General features: G+C 42.9%; 2 protein-coding genes across 17 annotated transcripts in view; one reads left to right on the top strand and one right to left on the bottom strand.

The window, feature by feature from the left end:
- Positions 1-8,014, bottom strand: part of LOC119648091 (paired amphipathic helix protein Sin3a) — a 53,172-nt gene extending 45,158 nt beyond the window's left edge. For 5 of the 6 annotated variants that reach the window (XM_038049589.1, XM_038049623.1, XM_038049616.1 and 2 more), the window contains exon 1: positions 7,488-8,014. The gene's annotated coding sequence lies outside the window, so the exon portion shown is untranslated. Of the gene's footprint in view, positions 1-1,427; positions 2,107-7,487 lie in introns of those variants that run through there. The other variant, XM_038049597.1, reaches the window with a different exon arrangement.
- Positions 1-13,514, top strand: part of LOC119648125 — a 51,971-nt gene that overhangs the window by 18,414 nt on the left and 20,043 nt on the right. For 2 of the 11 annotated variants that reach the window (XR_005249026.1, XR_005249023.1), the window contains exon 1: positions 8,765-8,894. The exons of 5 other annotated variants lie outside the window; for them this stretch is intronic. Coding sequence is in view for 2 of the 6 variants with exons in the window: in XM_038049679.1 (XP_037905607.1) it covers positions 9,033-9,104 (72 nt within the window). In the remaining 4 variants the exon portion in view is untranslated. Of the gene's footprint in view, positions 1-8,666; positions 9,105-13,514 lie in introns of those variants that run through there. 4 more of the 11 variants (XM_038049679.1, XM_038049670.1, XR_005249024.1 and 1 more) reach the window with 3 other exon arrangements.

The raw sequence follows: 13,514 nt of genomic DNA, 5'->3' as shown, positions 1-13,514 counted from the left end.
CTTAGGGGAAGCAACACTGTTTTACTAAACGAAGTGCAACCAGCACTGTCGTTACGGCGCCAGCGAAATCTAGAACACCGTCTGCCCCATTATCGACTCATTAGTTTACGAAATGATCAGCTGTTTGAAAATTGACACCAATCAAATTTACTATTTACGAAACAATTCGCGCTCCGTCTGCGGAAGCCTCAGCAAATCGCCTGCGTTCCGCACGTTTGCAGTGAGTGCATTTTCGGCGCGGGGAGCCCTTCTACCTGTGCCGTGCACCCGATCTTTTCTGCCTTTTCCTTTATCGTTCCGAAAACCATTTCAAACAAAAACGAAACGACAAAAAGTCAAGACGGGTAAAAAGTAAAACTGTTATACGCTGTTACGTAGAGTAACGTAAATATTCACACACCTGTGCGCGGCGCTGCTACAATCAGCCACCACTACACCGACCTGGACCGAGCGTACCGCGGCCGACTGCCTGCCGAAACGCACGCAAGCAAGTCGCGTTGCCCGCCGACCACGGCCGAACTCCGAAAAACTTCACTGAGCCGTTGTCGAAACTCAAATGTCATCGCATTGCCCACACCAACCCATTCCTATCCATACACCGTCTGTCGTGTACACACCAAGGCTAAATGCCTGCGTGTTCGATCGATTCGAACAGTTTTCGCTCGCCATGTTCCGTGGCATCTTTTAGCACACTTTCACGCACACCACCGCGCCAACCGTGTATGTGTCCCATACAGAAATTTCTATATATGCCACATATTTTCGACGTCGTTTTCCAACGTTTTATAACAGAAAAAGTACAAAGCGACGAGAGCACAAATAAATAAAAGCGGCGATGCTTTGGGGCCGCGGGTCCGTGATTCGCGAGGCAAAAAGGAAAAAGCTGGGACATGTTTTCGGAGAATATTATTGGACTGCGCGGGGGTCCGTGCTGGACGGGCGGCGGCGACCAGGCTCAACAATTTATTCCCTTTCCGGGCTGGCTGTAGCTTTGGTTTGCTTCTAAGAATTTCACGTCGCATGGATGGACACCCACTGAACCGCGGCCTCTGGTGCGCCCCTTGGTCGCATCAGGAGCCCTGCACGGATAGATAAGAAAGTCCACGGTGCCTTCTGGCCCAGTGCACACACCGCGACCGCACAAAATGCCACATTTTGCGAAGATCCGTCGCTCCCGACTTCGATCTGAGTTAGCGCGACCCCGCCGTCCGGGCCCCGCTCGCCTTTTCGATCGACGTCGAATGCCAACCGCGAGATTCTTCCACGGGTTCAATACGCATTTTCGCACTTTCCTTGGGCCACGGCGCGGAGAAAGCCCTATCCTGTTACACTTTCTAATGAGGTACACTAACCTAGCGCGGCCACACGTCCCGCAATAACGCCGCCAACCGCTCGCGGAAGCGTTCCACGAAAGGAAAATCACTTACCTTCGCTGAAATGCATGCGAGCAGGAGGAATCCACTCGGCGGCCGCCTCTGGGCTGCAGCAGGAACGCTCGCCAGCACTTTTCACCTCCTGGCAGCCGATTTTTGGTTAGATCCGCTCGCGTGATGTTGACTTCTACAGACTTTCCGCCGATGCCGTCACTCCACTCAACTTGCGCCTTCTTCCCGTCCACTTTTCGTAAGAACACACCGCAAATACTCGCAATTATAACCACACTCCCCCGAATTCTTTCCGGAATTTGCAAAATCTCAAAATTGAGTCTGAAGCGAAATATTCCCGAATTTCCTCCACCTAGCGCTTCTCCACGTAATCACTGTCGTTGCTGAACCGCCTGGCTAAGATGCAATTACTCGCGATTGGATATTTAAGCACAGAACTATGACACATCCTTTTGCTGCTGTGAAAAGGAGAAAATGGAATTTTGAAGAAGAAAATTTTCACGGCACGAGAAACTCTGACAATCGTCTTTCTCCGCAGCTGACCGGATCAAGACTGCCTGTGCCAAGGCAATATGGCGCGCGGTTGTTTGGTCGAAACCATTTTCCACTTGGGCCGTTTCATTATTTTTTCTATGTACACACACCACACAGGCCAGTCCTACAGTGACGTTGTTGAAATTATCGAACGCCTTGCATGTCATATTTCGCCAGGCGTCAACAGTGCGGGGCAAATTATTGAGAACAAATGTAATTGGCCGATGTTAAGCATTTTCCGTGTATGAAATTGACAAATTTCAAATGGAATTTGCAGATTCAAATTTCAAACTTTATTTTATTTGAAACAAATTCATATTATTTTTCCTAACAAACAGTTTTGCTTCCAAGTGAATAATATTCATCCCAATCTTTTCCGCAGAAAACAGGAAAATGCCCAATCTTACTTTTGAATAGAACGTTATGACATTAGACCGATGATTACGCCAATCAAACTTGTTCGAAGTTTATTTATATATTTTACGCAGGTTAATTCAAAAGGATCTTTTCTTTCAAAATGATTGTTTTTTAAAGTTTTCGAGGAGATTCCTCAGGTTTGCTAATTCTGAAAAATTCGTTTTCAAGTGGGAATTTCTTAAAACCGTTCTGGATGTTTGCATTTTCGACATACAGTGACAATTTTAAGTATTTTAGGCCCCGGGGTTTGCAGACCTTCAATTCTACTCTTGTGTGTATTTCTTTATCCGGCTTGGTTAAAAGTATTTCCTGTTCACTCCTTAGTCGATTATAGACGATAACGCCAAAATTATAATTTTTTATTCTTTGAATATCGATATTTCCTTATTATCAGTAGTTCTTAATATTAGATTAAGATATTTAGAAAATAGAAAATTATACTTTCAGCAATATCAGAAAGATTCGCCTTTTTAAGGTTTTGTGTAAACATAAAACCTTATTAAAATCGGTTTACTGTCTGTCTGTCCGTCACACGTATTTTTTGTCGGAGATGATTATAGCGATTGACACTAAATTTGGTAGAAAGGTGGAAACTGTGAACGCTCACGCATACATCCTTTTACATCGAATTTAAGGGGGGGGGGCATACATGCAAAAGCGGGGTGTAAACTATTTTTTTCATCAAATATAGTCATGTTTTAACATTTGTTAGAAAGGTGGGGACTGCGGGGGGTTGAAAGTGATCATTTTTTTAAAGAATCCATTCTCAGAAAGTTGCCGACCGAAAAATCTGAAAAAAAAATCAGGGGGCTGCCACTATATGGTGCCTAGGCTTCGAAATACCCTCCATACCGATACCTGTTCAAATAAAGTTAATAATAGTACATTACTATAATTTTTAGTAATTGACAGGAAAACCCCCTTAAGTTCACCCTAGAATCACAAGCATGAGAGCATGATCCTGCCAAATTTGGTGAAAATCGCACTATTACTAACAAAGTAATACTAGGTCAAAGCTGTCGCTTCTCTGCAAATTCGAGACTATGAATGTCAATATCACTTGAAAGTGGATATTTTCACATAATATATGCATATATTACGTGCTACATACTAATAGGACAAATGCATACTCAAATTTCTTTATAAAAGAAATACACAAAACCTTTCATACCTGAAGCGTCTAGCTTCCGGTTTCACGACTTGTTTCTAACTGAAACTTCAATGTTTGACGAGAATACAACGCCCAAATATGAATGCTGTAGGTCCTTATCGGCTTGATTGTAACTTTATATAAAACGGCTTTGTTTCAAAGACAAGAAGTTAGCGGTGTGTACCCTAAGGTATTGGACGCCTCTACTGTGTGACATAATTTGCCTGTTTATTCCTACTTGAGGACATGTTCCCTATTCGACTGTTAAAGTGTTATACAAGAATTAGGCCTGATCGGATTCAGCTCCGCAAGTTTCAATTAGTCAATGATGTCTGATGAGGTTGCAAGACGCCATTGTCAGGTCGGAAATGTTATTGTTAAGTCGTCGGGAGTTACTACATCAGCTGTATGTAAAGTTGGGTGTATCGCAGGTAGGATTGAACCTAGGACACTTTCTTGAGATACCGCAACGGTGATGCCGTCTTTGCTTTCTTTGTATGTACTTTTTCTGCCGTAGCGTGCTTTTCTCGACAGAGAAATTGCAGTTGCAGTATTATATTTTGACCTTCTAATGAGGGTAAGATTTTCTGATGTAACAATTTGTCAATCTCGGGAGAACTAATTAAAAGTTGATGGGTGGATGAGATGTAATATAGGAAAGTTTTTCCTAGTTTGAGGATCCTCACTCCTTGTGGTAGCTTATATTCCATTTTAAGCAGTTCAAACGTTCAGTTCAATCACTTGGTCTCTTTGTTCAAAGTTGAAATCGAGTTCCTCAGGGATATTCGCATTTATCTTTGCGGGGCAGCACAGCTACTGCAGGTTTACCACGTGCACAATATTAACTGTGATAATAATGAGACTGAAACACAGCATTTGGGTTCTAGCGTTTCTTTAATTTCCTAAAATGGGATGCTAAGTCCAATGTCTTTGGTAACTGCTATAAATCTTCTCCTACTTTTGAGATTATAAGTGTAAAAGTTCTCCTTTTTTCCCGAGTCAGAGATAATTTTTGAATATACAACCTTTTGTGTCTCAAATTGTAAACAAAATGATTGACTGTACTAGATATCTAATCAAACTGCTATCGTTGTATTCCTTTAAACATAGTCGTGGGCTCTGAATTGTATTTCACGGTGGATGTTTCTTTTATTGTCATTGTTATCAAGGATGGCAAATTGGTTGGGAGTTATAGTATCCTCCGTTTGTAAGGTTTTGTGTAAAAGTTGTGTAAAACAAAACCTTATCAGAATTGATTCGATGTCTGTCTGTCACATCTGAATTACTCAAAAACGGCAAAGCCAATTGTCACGAAATTTGAAGAGAACATGTGATCTGTGAATCCCTTTGCAGTGGCATCATGTTGCACATGTGAAAGGGAGGTGTCATATTTTTTTCGTAGAATATGGTCGTGTGGGATATCAAATGAAAACAGTTTTTAAAGCTGATAATATTTTTGATACTGCGTAATATATAGGGGAGTGAGGGCTTAAAAAAGTAACGAGTCTTGTTCTCAGAACCTATCCAACCGTAGAATCTGAGAAAAAGCACATTAGTTCATCCAAATGAAATCTAGGCCTGCAAATACATCCTATTCCGATACTTGATTAAAGAAAGTTAATAATAGTAGATTACCATATTTTAAAAATGTATTCGAAAGCCCTCCTTAAGTCATCCTAGAAATACAAAATTTGATACAGTGCAAGTAATAATATAGTGCATAATTTGGGAAAACGAGAATCCAACTATTATTAACAAGGTTACGTTATAGAAGGTCAAAATTGTGTATTTGACCTAAATTTATCGCACTCTAAGACTTGTATGACGTTATAAAGTGAACTCATATGAACGGCCGAGTTGGGAGTTTGGAAATACATATGTCATTGTCAAATTTTTGGAGTTTGGAAATGCCATATATCAAGAAATATTTTGAATAGCAAATTTCTCACACAAAATGAATACAAAACCTTTATACCTGAAGCGTCTAACTCTCGGTATTCCGGTACCTACACCTGTCCCCGATTTAGGCACTTCGGATGAAATGGAAACGGCACTACTTGGCAGTAGCTGCAATCATTTTCAGACGTCTTGTATTGAGTATTCTAAAGTGCTTAAACACACTTAACTCGATGAATCCCATGATAGTCGAAAATATCAATGCCAAACATGCGTACCATCCATTAAACAACTAGATTATAGCGTCTGGATGAATAAAATCACAGCAACATTGCGATTTTTATGTTGAAGACAATTATAAAACAAAAAAATTGGCTTATTAAAAGTCAACCATGAATGTCCCAGTCCTAAGTACCGAGCGTAAAAAAACCGATAAAACGTTAAGAAAACGGTTTTGGATATTTTTCGTTTCACTGTTTGCGACCTCAAGAATCTGTTTATACGATGGTTTGTTTAAAAAAAAAAGGAAATTCAATGATGAATTATATTTGGCTTACATGGATTGCTGTTCAATCGTGGTCGCGGTTCAAACCTCACTGGTGGCAGTGGCATTTGTATTGTGAGTTGACGTCGGATGCCAGTCGACTCAGCTGAGTCAAATCAGGGTAATAATCTTGGGTGAGTGCAATGTCGAACACATTGCCACCTACAGTATACTGCTGCTACCGTCTTGAATGAAGTGTTCTAACACACTTTAAGGCCCTGACTAAATTAGATTGTTGCGCTAATGATCATTATTTCATTGATCGCTATCCCTTTGATTTGATTTCACCCTACACTAGGGGTTTATTGACTATTCTATATTTCTATATTGCGGTGCAGAAGTTGTCGATATGCCATTATTATTTATTGCTTGATAAGGTCATCTTTGTTGATCAGATGGATTTTGATTTTATTGATTGTGTATAAGATAGCAATTCTAAACAAAGAAGAGAGAAAACGGTAATTAAAACAATCAATGAAAAATTGGGATTTTTTAAATTAATTACGTCTTTATAAAAATGTTTGACAAAATATTTTAAACTAAAATTTATTAAGATATTAAAAACATATTTTTTTCCATATGCTTATTATATTTTTGTTCTTTCAGTTACTTGGGTACATCCATCAGTATTGATAATGGCAAATTTTGGAGAATTTCAGCGCTTTTCACAATAAGCCTTTTTCAATACGCCTTGAAGGATTTCTCAATTCTTTTACTGTTTTTTATCACAAACAATATTGGTAATTTCTAGACACTCCCTCCTAGAGTTTGTGCTTCCGGTTGCTTAAAGTTTTTCTTCAATCATCTAAAGTAAACTTTGAAGTATAAATTCTAACATAATTTATCTCGAATACTGTATTTCTATTGTTTTTTCCATTTTCGGCTTCATAAAGACTTGCCGCATATTCACCTTTTCTTGGCTATCAACTCTTCCAATTAAACAGGGAAGCAGTAGTAGGTACTACCAAGCCATGACTAATCTTCTGCCGAGTTAACAGCAATTCTGACTTATATCAGGTTCTTTATCTATCTCAGGGCATCAACTATCTAGTCCGCTCAGATTGAATATCTTCTAATTTAAAAAATAGTGTTTTTTGATAGATTTAATTTATTAGTTTACATTTTCATTATTTCTACTCGCTTTATTCTATGTTCTTTCGATACAATAGAATTATCTTCTTTTTCTTCTATGGTTTTAAGTGCGGAAAGCATTATTCTTAGGATTCTTTTATTGCGTTATTATTATCCGTTCTCCTGCTTTATTTTGTCCCATTTTTAGTACTATTTTTCTATCGTCTTCAAACTGTCTTTATCCAAGCAATATAATATGATCTAATTACTTTTGACTAGCATAATCGCGGAAAGCTTTGCATCGTAAAAGAGTAGCGAAAATAATAGAAAATACGCTAACTAAGATAGTATCCTTGCTAGTAATACAATCTACTACATTGTCAATAGCAATGTGTAATCAGCAAGTAAATATGCTCGAAAAGACCCATTGTGCCATCGTATTTTTATAGTAGATCACTTTACATCAATTAAGTGTTCCAAAATTACTTACCTTTCATGCCTTTAACTTTTTGTGCATAGTGTCAATTCTATTGCTCTTCTAGAATTTCAATATCTTATTTTCTCTGTGTACCAAAACTTTTCCGGTCCACTGTTTGCAAATACGAAATATTCGGCAGATAGATAGATGGTGATGACGATGTAAATAGGCAGACCCACTTTTCTGCTGCTCGTCGAATCCGTCGAAACCAAAACACGTACCAAACCACGCAAATTTTCCTCGTTGTAAATCGAAATCACGAAAACGCAATCAGGACATTCACAATCCGATGAAAACCATAAATTTAAGTAGAAAATGGGTTCGAATAGCGAGAAACCGTCGACGTTCACGCGGACAGCCCTTGCATCATCATTGAAAAATGGTTTCGTCCGCGAGTCCAATTTTATACACAAGCGCGCGCTGCCATCGCCGCACACATAGCACCACTACACGCGCGCCGACATCGCGCCGCACAGTCAACACGCGCGCCCGCGGCCCCGTCTCTGTCCAACTTCTCAACTGTTTTCTGCTTTTCTCTGTTTTATTTATTTCGTTTCGCGTTGGCCATACGAGCTCACGGAGGAACAGGCGGTAGCCGAGCGCCGACCTGGGCCGAAGTCAAGTCAGTAATCGCGCGCCTCTTGTACACTGACCGCGGTCACATTCGTGATTCGTGCACTTCGCGCTCTATCATCTTCGCCGACGGTGCGGGGGGAACTCGCCATTTCTATTCCGCTCCGCAGACGAGGTCCCGTCCCTCACCCCCGCGGCCTAGTGTGCAGGAGATAGCAAGACGCGACTCGGGGCGCGCACGGAGCGCGTTTTATCAAAGAATTGTCAAAAATACCTTGTGGTCGGCTTCGCAGCGGGGTCGGCGCGCGGCACGTCTTGGGGCCCGTTCGGTGTTTTTGGAGGTGCTCAGGTGCCGCGCCGCTCGTCTTGTTGTGATGCGTTTGTATGCATTCCTCTCGGGGTCTGTTGCTTTCCCGTTGGCCGAGTAGCACCGATCCCGTCCATGCCGCTGCTATCGAGACTGGCCTGGTCGCTCTCACTGCCATGGCAGTGCCGGCTCGCGGTGCAAAGTGAAAGAGGTCGCGAGGAGCGGGTCCCGGTTCGACTTTCTTCGCCCTCGCCGCCGCGTCCAGCACGCACCGAACGACTCGCGGAATCCCACCCACTGTTGCTGGCTGGCGCGATTCTGGAAATTGTGTACTTGTCCCTTGTTCCAATTGCAATACTCGCACTGAATCTTATAAGAATGAAGTGAGGTGCAAACAAGGTGGACTGCGGTACGCGAGGCGAGAGTTCGGGACGAGTGTTTGCGAGGGTAAGGTTGGTAGTTAGCAGCTCAAATGCTCGGCGAGTTCAGCGGGGGACTGCACTGCAATTCAGTTAATTTTATCATAGCAACAACTTGCGGTAAATCTACGTTAAACAGTCAATTCCTCCGTACTTGTCGTGGCTACTTTTTGCTGAAATGTAGCTAAAGAGATCAAATTGCAGTGCGGCGGGCACTTTCACACCCGCAGCACAAACCCTTCAGCTTTTGCTCGTTTTATGTATGGCACCACGGAAACTCCAGAGGACCTTAGGACATACTTGCGGGCAGCCTCCGCCAGTGTTGCTGGGGTGAGTATCCTCGAGTGTGCTGACCTCTGTACGCCCCACAGGATAGAGTCTAACGTCTGCTTTCCTTCCTGCGGATTCTGCTTGTAATACTTTCACAAGTCGTCCACCTTATTAAAGCCCACTTAAAGCTCTTCTATGAGGGAAGCTGCTAGTGGGGTCACTGACACTCTGCGACAAAAAGAAAGCAGCAGATAGGATATTAATAGGATTGGACATTAATGTCTGATTTTTTCTCCAAAGTTTGAATGCGAAAAAAGGTTGACCAGATCTATAGAATGAAATAAATTATACAATTGCTCAACAGCTTTCATTTATTTATTTAATTCGATCACTACGAGTTGTCACATACAGTAGCGGTCAAAAGAATGGAACGATTTTTGAAACTATAACGTTAACTCGGAGAATATTTTCCACTAATATTTTTGCTTACAGACAAGACATCATCATCATCAACGGCGCAACAACCGGTATCCGGTCTAGGCCTGCCTTAATAAGGAACTCCAGACATCCCGGTTTTGCGCCGAGGTCCACCAATTCGATATCCCTAAAAGCTGTCTGGCGTCCTGGCCCACGCCATCGCTCCATCTTAGGCAGGGTCTGCCTCGTCTTCTTTTCCTACCATAGATATTGCCCTTATAGACTTTCCGGGTGGGATCATCTTCATCCATACGGATTAAGTGACCCGCCCACCGTAACCTATTGAGCCGGATTTTATCCACAACCGGACGGTCATGGTTTCGCTCATAGATTTCGTCATTGTGTAGGCTACGGGATCGTCCATCCTCATGTAGGGGGCCAAAAATTCTTCGGAGGATTCTTCTCTCGAACGCGGCCAAGAGTTCGCAATTTTTCTTGCTAAGAACCCAAGTTTCCGAGGAATACGTGAGGACTGGCAAGATCATAGTCTTGTACAGTAAGAGCTTTGACCCTATGGTGAGACGTTTCGAGCGGAACAGTCTTTGTAAATTGAAGTAGGCTCTGTTGGCTGACAACAACCGTGCGCGGATTTCATCATCGTAGTTGTTATCGGTTGTGATTTTCGACCCTAGATAGGAGAAATTGTCAACGGTCTCAAAGTTGTATTCCCCTATCCTTATTCTTGTTCGTGCTTGTGTTTGACCAGTGCGATTTGATGTTGTTGGTTGATTCGTTTTCGGTGCTGACGTTGCCACCATGTATTTTGTCTTGCCTTCATTGATGTGCAGCCCAAGATCTCGCGCCGCCTGCTCGATCTGGATGAAGGCAGTTTGAACGTCTCGGGTGGTTCTTCCCATGATGTCGATATCGTCAGCATAGGCCAGTAGTTGGGTGGACTTGAAGAGGATCGTACCTCTTGCATTCACCTCAGCATCACGGATCACTTTCTCGAGGGCCAGGTTAAAGAGGACGCATGATAGCGCATCCCCTTGTCGTAGACCGTTGTTGATGTCGAATGGTCTTGAGAGTGATCCTGCTGCTTTTATCTGGCCTCGCACATTGGTCAGGGTCAGCCTAGTCAGTCTTATTAATTTCGTCGGGATACCGAATTCTCTCATGGCCGTGTCCAGTTTTACCCTGGCTATGCTATCATAGGCGGCTTTAAAGTCGATGAACAGATGGTGCAACTGTTGTCCATATTCCAACAGTTTTTCCATCGCCTGCCGCAGAGAGAAAATCTGATCTGTTGCTGATTTGCCTGGAGTGAAGCCTGTTTGGTATGGGCTAATGATGTTCTGGGCGTATGGGGCTATCCGGCCTAGCAAGATAGTGGAGAATATCTTATAGATGGTACTCAGCAATGTGATACCTCTATAATTGCTGCACTGTGTGATATCTCCCTTTTTATGTATGAGACAGATTATGCCTCGCTGCCAATCGTCAGGCATTGATTCGCTGTCCCATACCTTGAGCACAAGTTGATGAACCACTTGGTGTAACTGGTCGCCTCCATATTTAACCAATTCGGCTGTAATTCCATCGGCTCCTGGCGACTTATGATTTTTTAGCCGATGAATTGCACGGACTGTTTCTCCTAAACTTGGTGGTGGCAGTATTTGTCCGTCGTCTTCAGTTGGCGGGACCTCCAACTCGCCGATGTTCTGGTTGTTCAGTAGCTCATCAAAGTACTCAACCCATCGCTCTAATATGCCTATTCTGTCGGAAATCAGATTTCCCTCTTTGTCTCGGCAGGATGAGCATCGAGGTGTATAAGGCTTCATCCTGCTGACTTGTTGGTAAAACTTGCGCGCCTGGTGCGGTTGCTCCCTGTACTTTTCTAGTTCACAGACTTGTTGGTTCTCCCAGGCTTCCTTTTTCCGTCTGTGAAGTCGCTTCTCCGCTCGACGGAGTTCGTGATAAGTCTCTGCGCGTGCCCGCGTTCTTTGAGAATGCAACATTACTCGGTATGCGGCATTCTTCCGTTCCGTTGCTAGCTTACATTCATCGTCAAACCAGCCGATGACTCCTTTTGCGGCTGGGGCCAAGTATATTTGTGGCCGTATCCATGATAACGTTCTTCAGGTGGTTGTGAAGATCATTAGTTGATGCTTCATCTCCAGGTCCTCTATTGACTGCGGTTATTGCGGCATCCATTTCCCTCTTATAGGTGTCGCGGAGGGTTGTGTTGTGGATGGCTTCAGTGTTCACTCTCACCTGATTGTCAGAGGGGATTCTAGGTGGTATTGTTATTCGAGCTCGGAGCACCATGCCAACGAGATAGTGATCCGAGTCTATATTGGCACCCCTATATGTTCTGACATTCATCAAGGCTGAGAGGTGGCGGCGTTCGATCAACACGTGGTCAATTTGGTTGAAAGTGGTCCCGTGTAGAGATGGGCAAAAAATAACCAAACTGTTAAAAATAACAGTTTCTTCATCAAAAACGAATTAATCGTTTTTTCAATTTTAAAACAACAGCTACATTTTTCTGCCTAAATAAAACATGAAAATGAAGCGGTAACGTATAACATTTAACGTATGACAAAATCAACTGTTAACGATAACGAGTGGAAAGAAACGTTTTCTGTTAAAACTAAAAACGCATCGCATCGAAACGATTAGCTAGTCGTTATTTTTCAACTGTTATTTTTCAACTGTTGTTTTTAACTGTTATTTTTCTTGAAAAAACTGTTAATTAACGTTTTTCAAAAACAACAGAAACGCCCATGCCTAGTCCCGTGTGGAGAGGCCCACGTATGTTTGTGGACCGCTTTCCGCGCAAACCAGGTACTTCCAACAACCATTTCGTGTGAACCTGCTAATTGAATAGTCCGCAGTCCGTTATCATTTGTTTTTTCGTGTAAGCTATGGGAGCCAACGTATCGCCTGAATACGGGCTCCTTCCCTACTTGGCTGTTAAAATCCCCAAGTATGATTTTGATATCATATCTGGGACAGGCTTCGAGGGCTCTTTCTACTGCCTCGTAGAAGGTATCCTTCTCCGACTCTGCAGTCTCCTCTGTAGGGGCGTGAACGTTTATGAGGCTTATATTTCTAAACTTGCCTCGCAAGCGCAGAGTGCATAGCCGTTCGCTTATACTTTCAAAGCCGATAACAGCAGGTTTCATTTTTTGGCTGACTAAGAAACCTACTCCGAGCACATGGTTTACTGGATGGCCGCTATAATATATGGTGTAGTGGCTCTTCTCCAGGAAACCGGTCCCTGTCCATCGCATCTCTTGCAACGCTGTTACATCAGCCCTATATTGGGACAGGGTATCGGCTAGCTGCTTATTAGCTTCATCTCTGTACAGGGAGCGCACGTTCCATGAGAAAATGCGCAAATCGTTGTTCCTTTGTCGTTGCCGGGTCCGTCGTTTTAACATCCGTCCTATCCGAGGCTCCTGTTGTGGCTTCGTAACAGGTTGTTTTCCGTGTAGGGTTGTCAGCCCTACCCAACCCCCAACCTGGAGGACCAGTTGGTACAATTTGTCCCGTTTTTAGGCGCGGGAGACTCGCCTTCATCCTTCTCCGTCTGCAGCTTTTCGTCAAGAAAGAGCTCCCAGCGGTCACCACGTGGAGGTGGAGATAGGGTTTGGTAGTAGAGCTGTTGGTGTTGGTTCAGCAGGCATTTCCCAGGTTTTATGCTCCATCGTGGGTACCAATCCACGTTTCGCCCCGGGACCTATACTACCCTTTGACCACCAGACAAGACATATCCCTGCATTTTTCATTGTACAGTCGAACCACTCTAAGTCGAAACAAATTTTGTAACTTTGGCAAAACATTTCATACATTGCAATGCCTATAAGTCGAAATTGAGGGGTCGATTTCACCGTGCGAATCACAAATATCCTACAGTGGCGGATATAGAAATGTTGACAGGTAGTTTTACATGAAAGAGTTACGCTGGGTTTCTGTTACCTGATATTGAAAACAGTTAGAAAGAGAGTGGATCAACCCTCATTTTTCAATAAATGAAGATAGGAGCAG

This window comes from Hermetia illucens, chromosome 1 (genome assembly GCF_905115235.1).
Source record: "Hermetia illucens chromosome 1, iHerIll2.2.curated.20191125, whole genome shotgun sequence".
Classification (NCBI taxonomy): domain Eukaryota; kingdom Metazoa; phylum Arthropoda; class Insecta; order Diptera; family Stratiomyidae; genus Hermetia; species Hermetia illucens.
Note: the sequence above shows the minus strand (reverse complement) of the source record. Positions and strands in the feature narration are given on the sequence as shown.